The following is a 22,992-nucleotide window of genomic DNA, read 5'->3' as shown; positions in this document are numbered from 1 at the left end:
ATCTGTAACAAAAATAAAATTAAAAAAAAAAAAAAGAGGTTCTTAAGTACAAACATCAGTTAGAAAAAATGATGAAAAATACAAGAATAGCTAAAATGTTTCTCAGTTTTGCCTTTGGTCCGAGGTAGATGTAAAGTAAATCTTCTACCATTTTGTTATAAATCTTGGAATACTGTCTTAAAAAAAACCCCAAACTCATGAGGATGCATCACATTGATGTAAATAAAAATTGATTTGCAAACAGGAATGTGAAATTTGTGTTAGTTTTGATAATACTGTAAAAACGTGAGGATTGTCTGGTTAGGCACTTTGAAGATTTTCTTCGTCTCTGATTATAAAATGGCACTAGAAGCATTTCATCAAAGGCCTGATCAAACTCAGCACTTTTATTTTGGGGATGTAGTCTCATAACTGAACCTAACAACATTGTTGTTAAAAAATAACAAAAACTCAGAGACTTAAAACAAGATGATAAGGAGCTTTTTACTGGATTCTGGCAGTGAAAATAAATGTGGAGATATCAAAATGAGGAAAATATAAAGTAACGATGTACAAACCCGTAATATTAAAATATAAAGAACACCTTCAACCGGCCCTAATTGAATTACCTTTAAGGACTAGAAATATATTCGACATATCTTGTAATCGTATTAGTGTTGAAATGTATGTGTAGTTTGTGTGTAATTTCAGGCAAGTTCAAATGGAACATTTTTAAACTGCTTCCTTATTTCATTCTTTTTTTTTAAACATTCACGTGAAAGGGACACATCGAGTGGCTGCCACCCACATGACCCAACCAGGGCCAGGGACAAACTGCAACTGAGGTACGTGCCCTTAGCGGGAACTGAACCCTGGTCTCTCTGGACCGCAGGCCGACGCTCTAACCGCTAAGCCAAATCGGCCAGGGCTCACTCTTCTATAAGAGCTCTTTCTTGTTAATCCTTACTCTTGCCTCAAAGGGTGGTGTGAGTTGGGGAGCATGAAGGAGAGAGGAGCCATGGTGTTAGAAATGTAGACCGCAGTCTGATAAATAATATGATAGGTAATATAATATGATGCAGGTGAAGTCTGTTACCTAGAATGGCCTAATTTAGGTTATGAGGAAAGATATGAAAACATTTGATTTATTCTGTCATATACATTATAATTACATAGAATAATAATTTTGGTAAAACTCATAGGATGTAGGAGGAGCAAAAAAAATGATCACAGAGTTTTTTTAAAAAAGCAAAATCTACAGGTACTCGTGCCAATGTACATCCCATAGGCGCTCAGTAAATTCCTTCTGACTTATATATGTTAACTTTCTTTTCTAAAAAATGTGCCAACATGAGTGAAAGACCCCAAGAACAAAGACAGTGAACTATTGTTTGTAAGGGTTGAAGACTGGAAATATTTGGCAGGAAATGGTGTGTGTGTGTGTATAAAATACAGGTATCCCCACTTCTTGAAAGTTCATCTTACATCACTTTGCTTTTACAAAAGACCTACATTAGTACCTGTTTTTGCTAGCCTAAAAAACTATAGAGGAGCCCTGGCCAGTTTGGCTCAGTGGTTAGAGCGTCAGCCTGCGGACCAGAGAGTCCTGGGGTCGGTTCCCACTAGGGGCACGTACCAAAAAAAACCCAACAGGCCCTGGCCGGTTTTGCTCAGCGGTTGGAGTGTCGGCCTGCAGACCAGAGGGTCTCGGGTTCGATTCCCGTGGGTCCCGGGTTCGATTCCTGCTAAGGGCACATACCAAAAAAAACCCCAAAAACAAAAACAAAAAACAAAACTAAAGAGGAGCCCTGGACGGTTTGGCTCAGCAGTTAGAGTATAGGCTCACGGACCAATGAGTCTCGAGTTTAATTTCTGTCAAGGGTACGTACCTCAGTTGCAGTTCATTTCAGACCCAGGGTCATGCTGGAGGCAACCAGTCAATGTGTCACATCGATGTTTCTCTCTCTCTCTCCCTCTCTCTCCCTCCCTCTCACTCTATCTGAAGATAAACAGAAAAATATCCTCAGGTGAGGATTAAAAAAACAAAAACAAAATGGATTTTGGCTTTTATGAAAAAAGGTGAAAATAGCATTTAGCGTTTGTTTTGCAGCAAGCCGTTTTAGAGGCAGGGCACACCCTGAGTAACGAGAGTGGCACTGCTTTTCCTATATGTTAGTGTCTTTTTTAGGTTTCATGTGTTGTTTGGTATAATTTGGTAGGTTATTTGGGGTGTCTGAGAACACTCAATAATTTTTCCATACAATTGCTTCTTAGGACGCTTTACAGGGGAAGCCTGTACATATTTACATACATATATATGTAAATACTTAGAAAGAATCTGCAGACGGAAGTCAGTGTTACCAGTGGTTTCCTCTAGGGAAGAAAACTGGTGGCCAAAAGAGCAGTGGTAGAAGGGCACTTAACTTTCTTGCCTACTCCTTGAATAGACACCTCTCCAAACAGGACATACAAATAGCCAGGAGACATATGAAGAAATGCTCAACATCACTAATCATCAGAGAGATGCAAATTAAAACAACAATGAGGTATCACCTCACACCTGTCAGAATGGCCGCCATCAACAAATCATCAAACAACAAGTGTTGGCGAGGGTGTGGAGAAAAGGGGACTCTAATACACTGCTGGTGGGAATGCAGACTGGTGCAGCCGCTATGGAAAACAATATGGTGCTACCTCAAAAAATTAAAAATTGAACTTCCATTTGACCCAGTGATCCCACTGCTGGGAATATACCCTAAGAAGCCTGAAACACCAATCAGGAAGAATATATGTACCCCCATGTTCATAGCAGCACTATTTATAATAGCTAAGATCTGGAAACAGCCCAAGTGTCCACCAGTAGACGAATGGATCAAAAAGCTGTGGTACATATACACAATGGAATACTATGCAGCGGTACGAAAGAAAGATCTCTTATCCTTTGAGACGACATGGAGGGACCTGGAAAGTATTATCCTAAGTGAAAGAAGCCAAGCAGAAAAAGACAAATACCACATGATCTCACTTATATACGGAATATAATGAACATAACAGTCTGAGGAATACAGTAGACCCAGACACATGGAAGTAGGGCACAGACTGACATCCCTCAGAAGAGGGGATGGGGGGGGGGTGGGAAGAGATTAACCACAGAACTCATATGCATGTATGCATGACCAATGGACATGGACAACTAAGCCGGGAACAGGGTGGAGGGGGGGTGGGGTGGGGGGTGCCAATGGGGTAAAAAGGTAAAATATCTGTAACAAAAAAATAAAAAAATAAAAATAATATAAAAAAAAAAAAAACAAAAAAAAAACTTTCTTGCCTACTCTTTTGTACATTTAAAATTTTGTACTATGTGCACACAGTGCCCATTCTAAAAAAAGCAAAAGTGGGCCTAACTCTCAAATGAATATTTTAACCATATTTGTCATTGTTTTCCAACTTTCTTTCCTCCAAAAGCACACAGTCATCAGATTAATCTTCTTTTTTAAAAAAAATTCTTCCTTTTTTTTTTTTTTAAATCCTCACCCGAGGACATTTTTGCATTTATCTTCAGATAGAGCGGGAGGGAGAGAGCGGGTTAGAGAGAGAGAAACATCGATGTGAGACACTTCGAGTGGTTGCCACCCACACAACCCTAACCAGGGCCAGGGACAAACTGCAACCGAGGCCCTTAGCGGGAACGAACCCGGGACTCTCTGGTCGGAAGGGTGACGCTCTAACTACAGAGCCAAACGGGCCAGGTTAATCTTTTTTTTAAGCTTGTTAAGATTTTTCTTTCTTATTTATTTATTTATTGTTAATCCTCACCTGAGGATATTGTTCCATTGATTTTTTTTATCTTTATTGTTGAATGCATTTCAGATGTTCCTCATTTTTCCCCCACTGACCTCCTCCTCCCCACTCCCGCCCCCCTTCTGCCTTTTCCCACACTGCTGTCTGTGTCCATTGGTTATACATATAAGTTCTTTGGTTTATTTCTTCCCATCCTCAACCCCCTTCTCTTTGAGGTTTGTCAGTCTAGCAATCAATTTGTGCTTCTTAATCCCTTCACCTTTTTCACCCATTCCCCCAACCCCCCTCCTATTTGGCAACCAACAAAATGTTCTCTGTATCTATGAGAATGTTTCCGTTCTGCCTGTTCATTTTGTTTGTAGATTCCATTGTCAATAGATATATATTCATTGCCATTTTGTTTGTTCATATATTTTATCTTTTTCTTCAAAAAGACCCTTCAACATTTCATATAATAATGGTTTGGTGGTGATGAACTCCTTTAACTTTTTCTTGTCTGGGAAACTCGTTTTATGGCCATCGATTCTAAATGATAGCTTTGTAGGACAGAGTAATCTTGGTTGTAGGTTCTTGTTTTTCATTACTCTGAATATTTCTTGACACTCCCTTCTGGCCTACAAAGTTTCTTTTGAGAAATCAGCTGACAGTCTTATGGGAACTTCCTTTTAGGTAACTAACTGCTTTTCTCTTGCTGCTTTTAAGATTCTCTCTTTGTCTTGAACCTTTTGCATTTTGATGATGATGTGTCTTGGTGTGGGCCTCTTGGGGTTCATCTTGTTCGGGACTCTCTGTGCTTCCTGGACTTGTATGTCTGTTTCCTTCACCAAGTTAGGGAAGTTTTCTGCCATTATTGTTTCAAATAGGTTTTTTTTTTTTTATCCTCACCCGAGGACATTTTTCCATTTTTTTGTTCAGGTAGAGTGGGAGGGAGAGAGAGGAAGAGAGAGAGAGAGAAACATCGACGTGAAAGGGACACATCGAGTGGCTGCCACCCGCACGACCAACCAGGGCCGGGGACAAACTGCAACCGAGGTACATGCCCCCAGCGGGAACCGAACCCGGGTCTCTTGGGACTGCAGGCTGATGCTCTAACCACTGAGCCAAACCGGCCAGGGCTCAAATAGGTTTTTGATTTCTTGTTCTCTCTCTTCTCCTTCTGGCACCACTAAGATGTGAATGTTGACATGCTTGAAGTTGTCCCAGAGGCTCCTTACACTATCCTTATTATTTTTGATTCTTTTTTCTTTTTGCTGTTCTGATTGGGCGTTTTTTGCTTCCTTATATTCTAAATTGATGGTTTGCTTCTTGGCTTTACCTACTCTACTATTGAATCTGTGTAAATTATTCTTTATTCAGTTAGTGCCTCCTTCATTTCTGACTGGTCCTTTTTTATGCTCTTGAGGCCCTCACTAAGTTTGCTGAGGTTCTCATTAAGTTCATTGAGCATCCTTATAAACAGTATTTTGAACTCAGCATCTGTTAGGTTGCTTATCTCATTTCACTTAGTTCTTTCCCTAGAGATTTTTTTCTGTTCGTTCATTTGGGACCTGTTTCTTTGTCTCCTCATTTTGGCTGTCTCCCTGTGTTTGTTTCTATGTATTACTGAATGAGCAGTATGGGGCTAGCTGAGACCAGATGCTGCTTGTTTGAAAGAATTTAGGAAAACCTGAAGCAGGATCCAAGACAGGCCAATCTTATGGTAAAGCAACTGGCAACCGCTTGGGTGGTCCTGAAAGTTGGGTGGGGCGGGGCCTCAGGGAATCACCAGGGCGGGCCAAACAGGTTGCTGGAGTCCCAGGTGGCAGCTGTCTGCCATCCAAGGCAAGGGCTCACCAAAGGAACAAAGGCCTCTGACAGCACATTTGTCCCGGAGAAAGCCCCCTCTCCAGCCCTCACTCCAGTGCCAAACAGCTCAGTTCTTCCTTGTATGTCTCTGGTGCCCCTCGAGCCACCTCCCCTCCAAGCTAAGAGGGAGTGAGTCTGATAAGTTTGTGCGCGTGCCCTTTAAGGAGCTGCCTGGGGCTCCAGCCGCGTCAGCCTCCCTGAGCCTCAGTTCCCGCTGGTTTTTCCAGCCAGAAGTTATGGGGACTTCTCTTCCTGGCATTGGAACCCTGATTGGGGCATCTGGTGTGGGACGGGGACCCCTCAGTCTTCAGGAAGGACTTTCCCAGCCGAGGTGTCCTCCTGATTTTTATCCGCCACACGTGGGTGTGGGACCAGCCCGTCCGCCTCCGCCCCTCCTACCAGTCTCGATGCGGCTGCTGCTTTAATTGCGTAGTTGTAGGACTTCCGTTCAGCTTGATTTCAGGTGGTTCTTCTGTAGTTTAGTTGTAACTTTGATGTGGTTGTGGGAGGACGCGATACCGCGTTTACCTACGCCGCCATCTTGACTGGAAGTCTCCATACAGTAATTCTATGTTTAATTTTTTGGGAATTAGCATCCTGTTTTCTTTTTTTCTTTTTGGTTCAGATAGAGCGGGAGGGAGAGAGAGAGAGAGAGAGAGAGAGAGAGAGAGAGAGAGAAACATCAATGTGAAGGGACACATCGAGTGGCTGCCACCCGCACGACCAACCAGGGCCGGGGACAAACTGCAACTGAGGTACATGCCCTTAGCGGGAACCGAACCCGGGTCTCTCTGTACCGCAGGCCAACGCTCCAACCGCTGAGCCAAACCGGCCAGGGCACCATCCTGTTTTCTATAGCATCTACTTTACATCATCTTAAGGCCATTTCCCGTTATTTTGGTCAGGATTTTGTAATACCCAAGTAGGCCTCTCAATATCTCAAGGGATGTGTAATTTCTAAAACAAAATTAATTACTTTATAAAAAATGTTATACAGAACTTTTAGCAAGAGAGGATATATAGTGATGTAAAAGTAGTGCTTCAGTGCTTTATTTCTCTTCAGAAATAAACCTTAAAAAAGATGTATATAGATGCCTCAATGGAAAAGTATTTTTTTCCAAGATGATAATTTATGGGGGCATTTAAAAGGTTAAGGTAGTTATAATTTTCTATACCTCACTACTCACCTTCTTCTCCAAATCCCAGACCTGACTTGCATTTCCTAGGGCCACAGAGAGCTGAAACACAGATTCCCTGCACCCACTCCAGGCTACACACACTCCTGAATCTGGAGAGAGCCAGCCCAGGAGAAATCCACCCCTCTCATTGTAGTGTTCTTTTCACTTTCCTATTTTATTTCACTATTTTAAATAGTTTTATTTGTTTGCCTCCCTCCATCAGAGTGGAAGCTCCCTAAGAACCCAGACTTGTTTGACATACCTTTTGTACATCCATACTGGACACAAAATAGGTCCTTAATAAATATTTGTTGAATGAATAAATTATCAAATGAATGAAAATTTGCTTTCCAAGTCTATTTTCTTTTACTCTAAAAAACTCTGAAATATTATAATTTATTATCAGAAAACTGCCCCCTATTCATATCTAATAAATCCTAAGATTTTAGCATATTGCTTCAAATTTTCTTTTGTCACTTAAAAAGAAACAAATTTATAGGAGATATAGAGATGGCTCACTCAGGGTGTGTGTAAAAATAGATAGTTTTGTTTTTCCAGAAGAGTGGTTCATCTACATTGCTTATATAAACTCAAACTACAGATCCCAGGCAGCACTGCAACAGTTTCTAGTGATGTATTATTTTTTTCTTCTGTAAACAGCCAATGAAAGGTAGTTTACACAGGTCTTGGATGACATCTGGTGTGTTGGCTGTGTTCAGCCTTAAGTCTAATTAGTGCGGTTTGGAATGTGCTGCTGTAAACCAGATTTCAAAAGGCTTTTCCTGTTAATTCACAGCTTATTGTGTCTCTTGTTTCAGGGACAAGAAGAGCTGATTTAGTGATCTAAATGGACGAAATACTGAAATACCGGTTGGAAGATAATGAAGATTACTACACGTTACTGGGGTGTGATGAACTGTCTTCGGTAAGATAGTGGATAATGCCGTTCTTTTTCACAACAGTATTTCAAATTTTATTTAAAATTTTAACTTTGAAATTTTAATCACCTTGCTTAAACACCTAATCTTGTATTATTCTGAAGCACTTTTGGCTCAGAGAAAATTAAGGATTTGAATGTATGTTGGGTCTTTACCTGAATATTGCCCTTTTGTACTTTTATGGTCACTTGAGATTGAATATGTATATTCTGGCACATGGCCATTCATCCTGTTTCAGATATATTAAAAATAGATATTTGAAACATTGTTGAAATTGCTTTTGCTTGTGTTTCATACCATACATAAGCGATAGCTTTATTATAGCAATTTACATTATAATTGAGATGAAATGTAATTTTCTAGTAATTAGTGATTTTAAAGTGTTTTATTAAAATATGTATTTTTATGTGAGCAGCTAAATTATACAGACCAAGAAGCATCTTTTATGTTAATATTTTAAATTGTGTGAGAGAAATTACTTCTTAAAAGGGTGGCTTCTAATACAAAACATATGAAAATTCTGTAGTTTTTCACTTGATCTATATAATGGAATAATGTTTTAAAGGTGCCCATAGACAGTTATAAAAGTTGTAAATGTTTAAATTATGAAAAACTCATTTATAATTTTACCTCCCAAGGGTAACACTTTTAATGTTTGGTATGTTAATCTTCAGTCTTTTTCCTATACATAATTTTTGAAGACATGTTGATTCCTGTTTTTTACCCACTAACATTATAACAAGGATTTCTCCATGCTATGAAACATTCTTCATACATATTTTAATGATTGCATAATTTTATTGTACCATAATTTATGTTCTCTTATTGTTAAATATTTTATTTTTCCAATTTTCAATATTTTAAATACTGTTGAGATGAATATGAAATATATTCAATTATATTATTAAATATATTCATATTATTTTATATATATATATATTTTTATCCTCACCCAAGGACCTTTCCCCATTTTTTGTTCAGATAGAGTGGGAGAGAGAGAGAGGAAGAAAGAGAGAGAGAGAGAAACATCGACGTGAAAGGTACATATCGACTGGCTGCCACCCACAGGACTCAACCAGGGCCGGGGACAAACTGCAACTGAGGCACGCGCCCTTAGTGGGAACCGAACTTGGGTCTCTGGACTGCAGGCCAACGCTCTAACCACTGAGCCAAACTGGCCAGGGCTTATTTTATATTTTATAAGTATATATTTAAAAATCTTATAAAAATCTTATTTTATTATTAAAATATAGCTAGTAATATTAAAATATTTTAAAACAAAATATTTTTTCTATTTATTTTTGTTTTATATGGCTGGAGTTTAGTAATAAAATGTACTTTGGAGACTAGAATACCATATTGGACACAAAGGATTAAAATCTATCAGCATCACTCTGAGGAGTTTATCTTAGGTAGCGTGCAGTTACACACACACACAACAGGTTATGATGCTCTTTTAGGTGCATATTTCTCCTTTAGGATAATATGTTACTCTTGTTTACTTTGGTGGTGATATTGCTTATAGCAGTTGAGGAAGCTTATTACCATTTTTACCATATGTGTTATTCACACCTTGGATTTTACTATTGCCAAACAATTTTTTTTTGGTACATGCCCCTAGCAGAAACCGAACCCGGTACTCTGTGGTCCACAGGCTGATCCTCCAACCACTGAGCCAAACTGGGCAGGGCGCCAAACAATTTTTGAAGGAGCTATTTAAAATCAAAGGAACATAATTGAACTTGATAAGTTTCATAATTTGGGTTAAAAAATATTGTCATGCTAGGGTATAAAGTAAAGGTTGTTATATCTCTATAATAAATCTTTTGACTGTGTAGTCAGTCTTTTATAGTTCTGTTACTGTCTTTTCAGTCTGCAAAGGAAGAGGATTAATTTTGAATAGACTAAAAGAATGATCTTGCTTATTTATAATGTTCATAACAGTTTAATTTTGTGGTTACCAGTTATAGTCATACTTCTCTGCATATACTGTGGCATATAGTAAAAGGAGAATAAAAGCATTTTCTTGACATTCCTTCTTCTGAATGCATTTTACTGATTCTGTCGATGGCACAACATGTGCAGATAATAATCATTTATTTAAAATGAAATGACCCATCATAATTTTGTTTATTCTTTTTATATATATCTTTCACATTTAAAAATATTTTATACTGTTTTTGAATATTTAGTGTGACATTTCCTTTACTTGATTTGTACTGGATGAATTTCCTTTACTTCAAATATTTCTTGATTTGATGCTCTAAAAAAATTGCCCATAACTCTTCATATCCCCAAATAATTTAGCAGTTATAATTTCAAAGCCACTTGATATTTTCATTCTTATAACAACTGAGTTGATTCTTTTGCTTTAGTATGTAGTTCTTGCAATTTACAGCTTGTGTTAGAAATTAAGTGAATATATAGACTATAGGATTTCCATGCTGTTGAGTAGAAAACAACGTACCTTCTATTTCAAAAACATTTCTGAAAGTTTGAGTCCAAGTCAGTCAGCTTTTTTTTCCTATATCAGATTTTACACAAAATACATGCTATTAAATCTTCTAAAGCCCTTAGTGATGCAGATACCACACAGTAATGATGTAAGGCATTTTTTTGTGAGTGGATCTTATTTGATTTTTTAATATTTGGTCACCATTTTACAGTAATACTAAGAAGACTTCTTGAGTTCAAGATTTCATGGACTTGAATATTGAGCATAAACTCATAAAGGGAAACACTTGTTTCTTTTTTTCTAGTTCTATTTCTCATTGACTTCAAGACCACCCAGGTTTAAATCTTACCATTTTACTAGCTGTGTGACCTTGGGGAAATTGCTTCACTTCTATGCCTTGGTTTCCAAATCTGCAATTGGGGATAATAATAGTTGTGGGGATTAAATGAGAGATGATATAGGAAGTGCTTAGAACAGTGCTTGGTACATAGTAAGTTGTAGTTATTGTGGTGTGGGTATTGTTTTGATCTCACAGTAATACTTGGAACTTTGTAAATTTATTCTTATCCTGTAATTCACATTATCTTAAAAATGATTTTTAATAGATATTTTTAGAGTAGTTTTAGGTTCATAGAAAAATTGAATAGAAGGTGCAGAGATTTCCCATATAACCCCTCCTCCCATTCATGTACAGCCTCCCCCACTATCAACATCCTCATCAGAGTAGTACACTTGTTACAACATTGACACATCATAATAACCCCAAATCCTTAGTTTGCACTATCGTTCACTCTGGGGTTTTTATGTTCTATGGGTTTGGACAAATGTATAATGACATTTATTCACCATTGTGGTGTCATATGGAGTAGCTTTACTGCTCTAAAAATCCTCTGTTACACCTCTTGGAATAATTTTACAGAAAAAGTTGTAAAAGTAATACAGAGAGTTCCTATATGTAGATCACTCAGTTTCCCTTAATGTTGACATATTTAATGGTAGCACAAATGATCAAAATCAGAAAATTAACATTGGTACAATAGTATTAACTCAGCCAGGGTTCAGCAAGTGGTGTGTGTGTGTGTGTGTGTGTGTGTGTGTGTGTGTGTAAAGGACCACATAGGGTCAGGACTAGGAAGAGGCAAGCAGGGTGCTTAGGACAAAAAATTTAAGGAGGCACTAACTGTCAGAGTTGAGCAAGTGCAGAAACCTGAGAAAGAAAGAGTACCTCCTTAATCCTAGGCAGCTGGCTTGTCTCACTCTAGAGCTGGCCCTGAGGCAGCAAATATTTTAGACTGCAGGACGTATGGTCTCTGTCACAACTATTCAGCTCTGCCATTGCCAGAAAGCAGCTATAGATAATATATAAATGAATAACCATTGATGTGTTCCAATATAATTTTATTTAAAAAAACAGGGGGCGGAGCCAGATTTGGCCTGTAGACCAAAGTTAATCTACCCTTGATCTAAAGTGTAGGTCTCATTCTAATTTCATCGATTTTTCTACTAATTCCCCTTTTCTCTTCCGTGTTCTGAGCCAGGATCCTTTTTTACACTTAGTTATCCTGTTCTCTTAGTTCCCTTTAAGATGACAATTTCTCATACCTTCTTTGTCTTTCATGACCTGGACACTTTGAAGAGTAAGGTCAGTTATTTTGTAGAATGTCACCTAATTTTGGTTTGTCTGATGTTATCTCATGATTAGATTGAAGTTACATGTTTTTGGAAAGAGCACTGCAGAAGTGGTAAAGTGCCCTCAGTATATCATATCAGGGGTACATGATATTGATATTTCTTACTGACTTTGATCACTTGGTTAAGGTGGTGTTAGTCAGGTTTCTTATGCCAGGATTTTCTTTCTTTTTAAAAAAAATATGTTTTATTGATTTTTTTTAGAGAGAGAGAGAGATAAAAACATTGATGATTGATGTACAGAGAAACATCAATTGGCTGCCTCCTCCTGCCCACCCCTTACTGGGGATCAAGCCCGAAACCTGGGCATGTGCACTGACTGGGAATTGAACTAGGACCTCTCAGTCCATGGGACAATGCTGAATCCAAACAATGAGGGCATTTGTGTGGCCAGAGAAAGCTGGACAAGACAAGTGGGAATCAGATTAGTCCGTGTTGCATACTAGAGTATTTCCTGGCCCAGATCAAAATATTGTGCTAATAGTATATGGAAAAGACAAGTTTTTAAGTTTTAAAATTTAATATGGATGTTTCTAAATTTGATATATGTTTAATAAGGAAATATAGAGTATGAAGAGAACACAAAGAAAAATGTTAACCTAGATACTTAATATTTGGGTTTATGACACACATACCAATTATGTGTGCATATGCATATGCTTTGTCTATATATTATGTAAATAAGTACATGCATATATGAGTATATATTTCTATGTGTATTTAAAATTTTTTTATTTATTGACTTTAGAGACAGAGGAAGGGAGAGAGAGAAATATCGATTTATTGTTTTACTTATTTATGCATTCATTGGTTGATTTTTTTTTTTTTTAATCCTTAACGGAGGATATTTTTCCATTGATTTTCAGATAGAATGGGAGGGAGGAAGGAAGGAAGGGAGAGAGAGAGAGAGAGAGATAGACACACACACACACACACACACACACACACACACACATTGATTGGTTGCCTCCCCAACGACCGTTCCTAGGGCCGAGGAATTGAACAGCAACTGAGGTACATGCCCTTGATAGGAATCGAACCCGAAACTCTTTGGTCTGTGGGCTGATGCTCTAATCTGTGAGCCAAACCAGCCAGGGCTATATGTGTATTTTTATATGCATTTGACATCAGAGTGCCTGAACTCAAATCCTGGCTACTTACAAGCTGTATGACCTTGGGAAAATTATTTAACTTTTCTTTAAAAAAAAAAGTTTTAATTTATATTTTAGAGAGAGAGGAAAGGAGAGAGAGATAGAAACATCCATCAGCTGCCTCCTACACTCTCCCTACTGGGTGTCGAGCCTACAACCCAGGCATGTGCCCTGACAGGGAATCAAACTGGGACCTCTGAGTCCATGGGACGATGCTCAATCCACTGAACCACCACACCAGCCAGGCTATTTAACTTCTATGTCTGGTTTCTTTTTTCTTTTTTTTTATCTTCACCGGAGGACATTTTTCCATTTTTTGTTCAGATAGAGTGGGAAGGAGAGGGAGAAAGAGAAACATCGACGTGAAAGGGACACATCGAGTGGCTGCCTCCTACACGACCCAACCAGGGCCAGGGACAAACTGCATCCGAGGTACGTGCCCTTAGCGGGAACCGAACCCGGGACTCTCTGGTCCGCAGGCTGACACTCCAACCGCTGAGCCAAACCGGCCAGGTCTATGTCTGGTTTCTTAATTTGAAAAATGGAAATAATAATAGTACCCACCTCATAGAGTTGTGGGAATTAAATGAGACACTGTATGTAAAGTGCTTAGAGCAGTGCTTGGCACGTAGTAAGTTTCAATACATCTTAGCTATTATCATTATTATATATGTATATATGTTACATCTTTCCTTTTGAGGTAAGATATGGATTGATATTGCACAAATGCTTTGTAGGTACCTTTTCTCATAGAAATGCTTTCTACAAATTATCTCAAAAAGTTTTCTACTACAAGATAATTTATTTTGGCCCTGGCCGGTTTGGCTCAGCGGTTAGAGTGTTGGCCTGCGGTCCTGAGAGACCCGGGTTCGGTTCCCGCCGGGGGCGCATACCTCGGTTGCAGTTTGTCCCCGGCCCTGGTCGGTTGTGCGGGTGGCAGCCACTCGATGTGTTCCTTTCACATCGATGTTTCTCTCTCTCTCTCTGTTCCTCTCTCTCCCTCCCACTCTACCTGAACAAAAAATGGAAAAATGTCCTTGGGCGAGGATAAAATAAATAAATAAATAAATAAATAAATAAATAAATAAATAAATAAATAAATAAAAAAGATAATTTATTTTGTTGTTGTTAAGCTTCACCTGAGGAGATTTTCCCATTGAATTTTAGAGAGAATGGAAGAGAGGGAGGGAGAGAAAGAGAGATCAATGTGAGAAAGACACATCGATTGGTTGCCTCCTGTATGACCCTGACCAGGGCCAGGGATCAAACCTGCAACTCAGGTATGTGCCCTTGATCTGAATCAAACCCGAGACCCTTTGGTTTGAGGGCCGATGCTCTAACCATGGAGCCAAACCAGCTAGGGCAAGTTAATTTTTTAATGACTGTAAAATATTCCAGTCTATGGCTATATGACAATTAACTTTAACAAATATCTTATTACAGACACATAGGTTTTTATTTACAATGTATAGCATGACCCTTCATATAATGAAATTATTTTCCCACCTCTGATTATCTCCTTAGACAAATTCCTTGAATTGGAATTGTTGGATCAAAGGGTATGACAAAAATATACATCCCAATTTCTTGCTTTACAAGAAATTCGCACCAGGAGAACAATGGGAATGCTTGGTTCTTTACACCATCAATAACACTGGTCATTATTATTCCTTGGATGTTTTGATTTATTTGAGTACAAGTAAAGTTGAACATTTTTGTATGTTTACTGGCCAACAGGACAGGTAGTTTTCTAGACCATTGAACATTGGCTTGGCAGGCATTCAGGATTCAGTGGACCTTGACGTGGAGGCCTCAGCTGCCCGTGGGTTGCACTTGGCACTGGGCAAATGGGGTAGGGATGCCAAGAGATTAATAGAATGTATCCAAGACAAACTAACCCACTTGACCAGTTAGTTTAACCAGAACCAGCTCTACATAAGAGATTTATGATGAACTTTATGACAGTAAACCTGTGAAAAGTAATGAAAGACATATATGGACTATTCTTAACTTTTTTAATTATGAAATTGGCAAAATATAGAAAATATAAAGAAACCAACCATCACAAATGTTTGCACTACAGAGATTTAACCATTTTGACACATTTTCTACCAAAGGGGTAATAACAGAATGTTTTCTAATGGGATAGGAATAAAAAAGTAAAACAACAACAATAAAACCCGGAATTTCTACCTTTGATAGATAGGTATGATTTTATCTATTTATATTATTAAAATCCCCCAAGGTGTGTGTGTATGTGTGTGTGTGTGTGTGTGTGTGTGTGTGTGTATATATATATATAATATGTCTTGAAGGATGTAACATGTTATCTTAGGGGAAGAGGGGTAAAGGAGCTTTTGCTTTTTATTCTGTATTGATAGAAATTTTTTTTTTTATCCTCATCCGAGGACATTTTTCCATTTTTTGTTCAGGTAGAGTGGGAGGGAGAGAGAGGAACAGAGAGAGAGAGAGAAACATCGATGTGAAAGGGACACATCGAGTGGTTGCCACCCGCACAACCGACCAGGGCCGGGGACAAACTGCAACCGAGGTACGCACCCTTAGCGGGAACCGACCGCAGGCCGATGCTCTAACCGCTGAGCCAAACCGGCCAGGGCTTGATAGAAATTTTTTCAGAGAGATTGTGAGTATTTATAAATTACTTGTTAATTATAAAATGCTTACTAATAGGATCTTTAGACTTTAATATTTTAAAATGGAAAAACAAGTTATTCTCAAATTTTCTTTGTTATATAAGCAGGTTATGGTGACTGATGGTTAAAGGGAGCATACAGGAAGAGGAAACAGTTTATTCAGTTCTTAACAGGAAGTCTATCTCTTCCTATTATTCCAAGGGGTTCTCAGTAGATGCTTAACAAGGAAAATAATTAAGTTTTTAATATGGGCTTTATACATATGCATGTCTAATTCAGTCTGACTGATTATAAAAGAGAAGACTTTTTTTTATTAGAATTGATTAAGAATGAAATGGAGCTGATAAACATATGTTTCTCCTCCCATGACTCTTATGACAATATTGAGCTGAACTACTTGAGAATTCATTTCTCAAACAAGAGGTAATTTGCTTTCATTAATTCCTGGATAGTAAATATAGGACTTAGTAATAGGATCCTGAGCCTGAAGAATTCAGCCTTATAAAACAGTGGGAAAGATGATTGGGTTTTAAATTTAAATGCTTAGTTAACAATGACTTAAGACAAGTTTCTTAACTACTGACATTTAATAATAGCTACTATTATTGGGTTCTTACTATAATCAGGCTTTGTGTTAAGTGTAATGTAAAAATGAGGAAACCTGGGCACTTAGAAATTATGTAACTTGCCTGAAGTCTCAGAGCAGTGTTGGGATTTAAAATGAAGCAATCAGATTCCAGAGCCACATAACCACTGTTGTCTTCTGCTGCTGTTATTGCAATTATGATTCATAAAATCAAGTCTCGATCATTCCTGATCATAGGAATTAGATGGATGAGTGAAATCAAATCAAATCATGGATGGCCCTTAAATGTAATTCTAGTTTGGGTTGAAGTTTCTCTTTTCCCAGTCAAAATCTCTAACCAGGCTGTTAATCAGTAGCAAAATGATCAGGTTTGAATTATGTCCTTTTAAAAAAAATTGTGAAATTCTTAATAAAACTGAAAAAGGGCCAGAAGGCAGGAAGAAGGAACTTTATAATGGATAATTTATAAACTGGATAGTCATACCTGAATAATGAATGTTAGCTAAGCATTTTTTAACGAACTCAGATGTATGAACACATCTTTTATACATTCTTAGGATAATCCTATCTGACCATTTTTTAAAAATTGATTTTAGAGAGAGAGGAAGGGAGAAGGAAAGAGAGATAGAAATATCAATGAGAGAGATCATCGATGGCCGCCTCCTGCATGCCCCCCCCCCCCCCACTGGGGATTTGGCCCACAATCTGGGCATGTGCCCTGACCAGGAATTGAACTGGGGACCTCTTGGTGCATGGGTCGATGCTCAACAACTGAGCCACACTGGCCTGGCCTATCTGACTATTTTTGACACTTAAATATATTGAGCTCTTAGATGTCTTGGGCCATCATCTAAATCTGGTAGCAAGTTAAATTGTCACCACAGACCACTGTTTGAATAGAGGCTTTTACTGGATGCTTTCTGAATTTTGTTATTGAGAAATTTATTTCTTAGAGTAAAAAGTCGAAATACAAATATAAAGATCAAAATGAAAAGTTGGGTTGATCATGGTTGTTTTGGGAAGGACTGATGTCCAACTTCTTCCTTCACTCAATGGCATTTAAGCTGGACATTTTATTTTAAACATTGATTTTTGTTTTAGGTTGAACAAATCCTGGCAGAATTTAAGGTCAGAGCCCTGGAATGTCACCCTGACAAGCATCCTGAAAACTCCAAAGCAGGTAGGTATTTAATAGCTGTTTCTAATGAAAATGAACAGCATATAGAACTAAAAAGCCATTGAGTAGTAACTTAATTTTCTTTTCTCCATTATTGTTAAACTTATTCTTTAATTCAATGAATAATGTATTTTGTACTATTGGATGGTAGGAGCAGAGGGAAAACTGTAGAGTCTTTTCTCTAATAGTAGTCATTTAATACCCATTTTTCTTTCTACTATAATTTGCTGCTTCATGGTTTAAAATTTGTCATTTATGCCTTATTTCACCAGTGTTGGAGTGTTAACATAACTTAAGTATGTTTGTAATCAGATGGTTGTCTTGATGAGAACCTTGCTGTGTTTTCTTCATTTCAGAGACCCGAATGTATCCATATATAATATATGTCCATATGTATGATAGCGTATTCATACTTTTGTTCTTTCCTTTATAATAACTTAAATCCCATTATCATAAATGTAGACATAAATGCGCATGTATATCTTAGCCTGAAAAAAATACTAAACTAATTAACCTTCCTTAACCTGTCTCCCTCTTGCTCCCCCCTATCTATCTCCTTCCCTTTACAGCCAAACTTTCTGAAAGAGTCCACAGTTGATATCTACTTCCCTTCTGCCCAGTTTTTGATTTATCCCAGTTTGACTTCCTCCTCACCTTTCTTGGAAACTGCTCTTGTAATAGTCACCAAGGACTTTTTGGCTGCCAAATCCAATGGTTCCTTTTTTGTCTTTATCTTCTCTGAGCTTGCATTGGAATTTGACACTGTTGATCATGCCCTCTTTCTTGAAACACTCTTTTCTCTTAGCTACCAGGATGTGCACTCCTGCTTTTCCTCCAGCTTCTTAAGCTACTCTTTCTGTCTCCTTTGTGACTCCTTTTCTGCTGCCCTCAGAGTACCTCCTAAACTCTCTTCTGAGCTTACTTCCCGATTTCTTTCTGGAGTCTAAGTCTGTGGCTTCAGTTGTCAGTTCTTTGTTGATGGTTCCCAAATCTATCTTTAATTCAGTTCTCATTCCTCATTTTCAGACTGTAGTTTTGACTGCTTCTTGGAAATTTCTATTTGGAGACATTTCAGTCATCCTGTCAAAAATTGGACTGACTCACTGTTCTTCTCTTGCCCTCTCTAAAATCTTGTTCCTTTTTTAATGTTTCCTCAGCTCAAGAAATGGAACTACATCCCTTTAGTTGGCCAAGCAAAAACCTTGCCTCCCTCCTCCCCACATTTGGTTGATACTGGTGACTTACCTTCTACGTCTCTCTCCTCTTCCCTCCACTCTCACAGCCACTTCAGTAGCAGAGAAAGAGAGAGAGAGAGAAACGTCGATATGAGAAAGAAATGTTGGCTGCCTCCTGTAGGTTCCCTGACTGGTGATTGAATCCACAATCTAGGTAATGTGCCCTAACCTGGAGTTGAACCCACAAACTTTTGGTGTGTGGGATGATACTACAACCAACTGAGCTACCCGGCCAAGGCTCTTTGTAGTTATGAGGTAAATAAAAGATTTAATATGCATGAAGAATACTAAAACAAATGCCCATGTAATGTACCACTCAGTTTAAAACTTTACCAATGCAGTTGAAGTCTCTTGTGTATTCATACCCTGATTTTATCATCAGAGTAGGTAATACTATCTTAAATTTGATGATTATGTTTGCTAATAGGTATGTATATAGTATGTGTACATGGATGATTTTTCTATAAGGGAAATATGGTTAAGACCTGTTTATAACTCCACATTGCACAAATGATAAAACCCAAACTCCTCTTTATTAAAAACTATTTTCCTTCCTAGGACCTGACATGCCAGGGAAGAGGCCCTGGGTTATGTCTGTACTTAGCACCTGGACTGTTGGGATGTGGATGGGTATGGGCAATAGTGTGTGAGTACACAGGTGTTAAGGAACTGTGTGCTACTCATGTTCTGAGTTTTGGGAATTTGGCTGCACATTTGGTCAGTCTATATAGTTACTTTATCACCATAATGCTTTTACTCCTAACTGATATTTTTATCAAAAGTGTGAATAAATACATAAAGATTGGTATGAAAAATGTTTCCCTTATGTTAAAGCTCTTCATTATTTTTTTTTCTAGAAATCATTGATCCCTTTGATTTGTATAAACAGATCATTTTCTAATATAGGATGTAATTTTTTTTTTTGTTAAACACTTAACTATTACTTTTGCTCATTTGATCTTCTCCTTTTTATTAAGGCATAACTTGTTTAAGGTAACATGAACAAATCATAAGTGTAAACTTGATAAATTTGTGTCTATGTATAACCAGTTTAACCACTGCCCAGATGAAACTGTAGAACACTTCCAGCAACCCAGAAGTTCTTTTTCATGTCCTGTTCAAAGTCAGCACCCTCTCCCATTTGTGAATCTCTGTTTCATTGATTAGTTTTGCCTGGTTTTGAATTTCATATAAATGGGATCATACAATATGTACTCTTTTGTGTGTGGCTTCTTTTGCTTTAAATTGTGTCTGTATCGACCCATATTGCACATGTAGCAATAGTTCACTCTTTGTCATTGCTGGGCCGTAAAGTACAAAAACCCCCTCATGTTGTGCCCTCTTTCATCTCTCCATTTTCATTCATTTTCTCTCCACCACCACACCTATATGTCCATGTTTTAGCCACTCAAAACTACATTGGTTCCATAAAGTACTCTACTTTCTCCTCTTTAGATCTTAATGCCTGCTGCTTCCTCTGCCTAGAACACCCCTGAGGCCTGCACACCTCCCTGACCTGCTTTGATTGGCTCGCTCATTCTCCTGCATCAGGTCTCAGCTTAGCCATCACTTCCTCTGGGAAGTCAGATGTGACTTCCAGAGCACTCTATACATCAGGCAGCAAACTGTGTATCAGACCAAACTGTGTATCAGACCATCTCCTTGTTGCCTGTTTGCTTATTAGTCACACTGGAAGCTCAGTGAGGCAGGCCTCCTGCTTATCTTGTTCAGAGTGGTGTGCCCCAGCACCTACCACGGAGAACACCTACTTTGTGCAAATAGTAATTTCTGGAGTAGGTTGGATGAATTCATGAACATTTCTTTATGAGACATTAATTACTTTTCTGAACTGGAGTTAATATTAAAATAGATGTCCTAGTGCAAAAGTATAAACATCTGATAAACACTTAAAAACAACTACCAGCCCCAGGTTATTCTTTACTGAATTTTTTTGTTTTTCAATGAAGTGTAGCTTTGAGTTGAAAGCTGCTTTTAAAAAAAATTCTAGTCCAGCCGGTGTGGCTCAGTGGTTGAGCATTGACCCATGCATCAATAGGTCACCGGTTCCATTCCTGGCCAGGACATATGCCCAGATTGTGGGCCCGACCCCCAGTGGAGGGGCATGTGGGAGGTGGCCATTTGATGTTCTCTCTCATCGATGTTTCTATCTCTCTCTCCCTTCTACTTCCTCTCTCTCTAAAAAATCAATAAAGGAAAAAAAAATATTTTTTAAAATTCTAGTTCTAAGGCTTTTGGAAATCCCTATTCTTCTCTAGGTGTGAGTGATGGAGGCAGGACTGGTTGTGCTATAGAAATTGTGTCACTGAGCTCAAAGGATCCTGGCTGCTATTCATGCCAGTCCCGTGTATGCACGTGACAGTAACTGGTTCAGGCCAATGCTTTAAAACTTCTTTTTGACCCTGAAGAAGGGGGTCAAAGGTTTTGTGAAATGGTGTTTTTGTTATTGATTTGTGGGCTTCAAAGACACACAGATATTTGAAGAAGGGTAGCTCTTTGTCCCTTGTTGATGTCTTTGAATATCTCAGTGTTTTCCTACATCAAAAACTCTTTATTGCTTCTTTCCCTCAGAATAAAAATAACACATAGTAATAAATAATGTTGAAAGTGGAAGTCTGCTCTCTGTCAGAGAACTGCTATTAACAATTGGTGTATTTTTCTTTACACTTTTGTCAAAGCATGTTCTGACATCATGTTATTATTTCTTTTTTCTTTTTTTTAGCCTCACCCGAGGACATTTATCCATTTTTGTTCAGATAGAGTGGGAAGGAGAGAGAAGTGAGAGAGAGAGAGAAACATCGACATGAAAGGGACACATCTAGTGGCTGTCTCCCGTACAACCCCAACCGGGCCGGGGACAAACTGCAGCTGAGGTACGTGCCCTTAGCGGGAACCGAACCCGGGTCTCTCTGGACCACGGGCTGGTGCTCTAACCGCTGGGCAAAACCAGCCAGGGCCATATTATTATTTCCTTAAGTAATTGTAAGTGTTCTGCATTTAAAATGTGGCTATAATAATACAAATTCTATTGTGAAATATGAAGTTAAAGGAACCTATGTGTTTTCAAAGTAGGTGTTAAGTCAGAATGTCTCTCAAAGGTTCTAGCATCATTTGCTCATATAAGCTTACAAAATGAGATCTCATTTCCCAGAACTGGTAAATATTTGTCTCGTGTGATTCATTTGATTAGCTGATATATTCAAGGAGAAATATAAACCTCAACTCATTTTTATTAAATGTGGGGAAGAGGATGGAACAAAGAAAAGGCCACTTAACAGGAAAGATAAGGCCTCTTTTGCTTTCTGCTTATCAATTGTTGTAGAGGGATTGACATCAGAATAATTCCAGGCAGGCTTCTTTTGTTTCTGGAAACTGGAAAACAGGCCAGCAATGATGTGCAAAGAGAAGGTGATTCAGAGATAAATATGTAAATCTTTACAACCCTTACTCATGTAGTGTGTGCAGCTGTGGTGATAATTTAATGAGCTTATTATTCCTGTTGAAAAAGTGACATCTCATTTGTACAGAGAGATATTTACATTGTCATCAGCAATGGGAGGGATTGCTCACTGGAGCCAGCTGATATGACAAGATGCTTTTTATTTGTTTCTTTGTTTTCCTGTAGCTTTCAGTAGCCCCATCTTTAGGTTCTTTCTTTTAACCCATCAATTGTTACTACCTCCAGCAGTGATATTAAATAGTTAATGGCCTGTTAGGTACCTGTGCTGTCCAACCTTGGAGCAGGGTCCTGGAGGTGTTCTCTGTGGCAGGCTGCATCTTTGGTTGCTGGGAGAACACTCAAAGTGGTGTGTTTGGGAGGGCTGGGGCTCAGGAAGATCAGCTCTTTACCAGCTGGGGTACAGAAGTATTTCAGTATTCTCACAAATGGTGTGGAGGTACAGTTAGGTCGACTGCACATTTACCCTAACACCTGTTTTAGAGGATTTTGACTACTTTCTATGAGATATTTTTAAGCATTATCAGGGTAATTTTAATTATTTTCCACAATCATCCTTTTAAAATGTTCCTAATTCACAAAATGTTATAAGGGTATGTGAGATTTCTTTGTGCTTAGAACTCAGGGAATAGCACTATGCGATTATTTTTATGTTCACGTTCAAAATAGAAGGCATTCATTCAATGAACAAATACTTTTTGAGTACCTGCTATGCTGCTCCAGTGCAAGGGATGCAGCAGAAAACAAAAGAGACAAAGTCTCTCTCTTCATGGAGTGTGTATTCTGGTAGAGGAGACAGATCACAAACAAATAACTAGATAATTTCAGG

General features: G+C 38.3%; 1 protein-coding gene across 4 annotated transcripts in view; it reads left to right on the top strand.

The window, feature by feature from the left end:
* DNAJC12 (DnaJ heat shock protein family (Hsp40) member C12) overlaps positions 1-22,992 on the top strand; it is a 49,325-nt gene that overhangs the window by 1,966 nt on the left and 24,367 nt on the right. Inside the window, exons 1-3 of one of the 4 annotated variants that reach the window (XM_036265548.1) lie at positions 787-824; positions 7,622-7,728; positions 17,378-17,456. In XM_036265548.1, coding sequence (XP_036121441.1) covers positions 7,651-7,728; positions 17,378-17,456 — 157 coding nt within the window. In that variant the 5' untranslated portion in view covers positions 787-824; positions 7,622-7,650. Of the gene's footprint in view, positions 1-786; positions 825-6,358; positions 6,381-7,537; positions 7,729-17,377; positions 17,457-22,992 lie in introns of those variants that run through there. The other 3 variants (XM_036265550.1, XM_036265547.1, XM_036265549.1) reach the window with 3 other exon arrangements.

Source organism: Molossus molossus, unplaced genomic scaffold, assembly GCF_014108415.1.
Source record: "Molossus molossus isolate mMolMol1 unplaced genomic scaffold, mMolMol1.p scaffold_m16_p_17, whole genome shotgun sequence".
NCBI lineage: Eukaryota > Metazoa > Chordata > Mammalia > Chiroptera > Molossidae > Molossus > Molossus molossus.
Note: the sequence above shows the minus strand (reverse complement) of the source record. Positions and strands in the feature narration are given on the sequence as shown.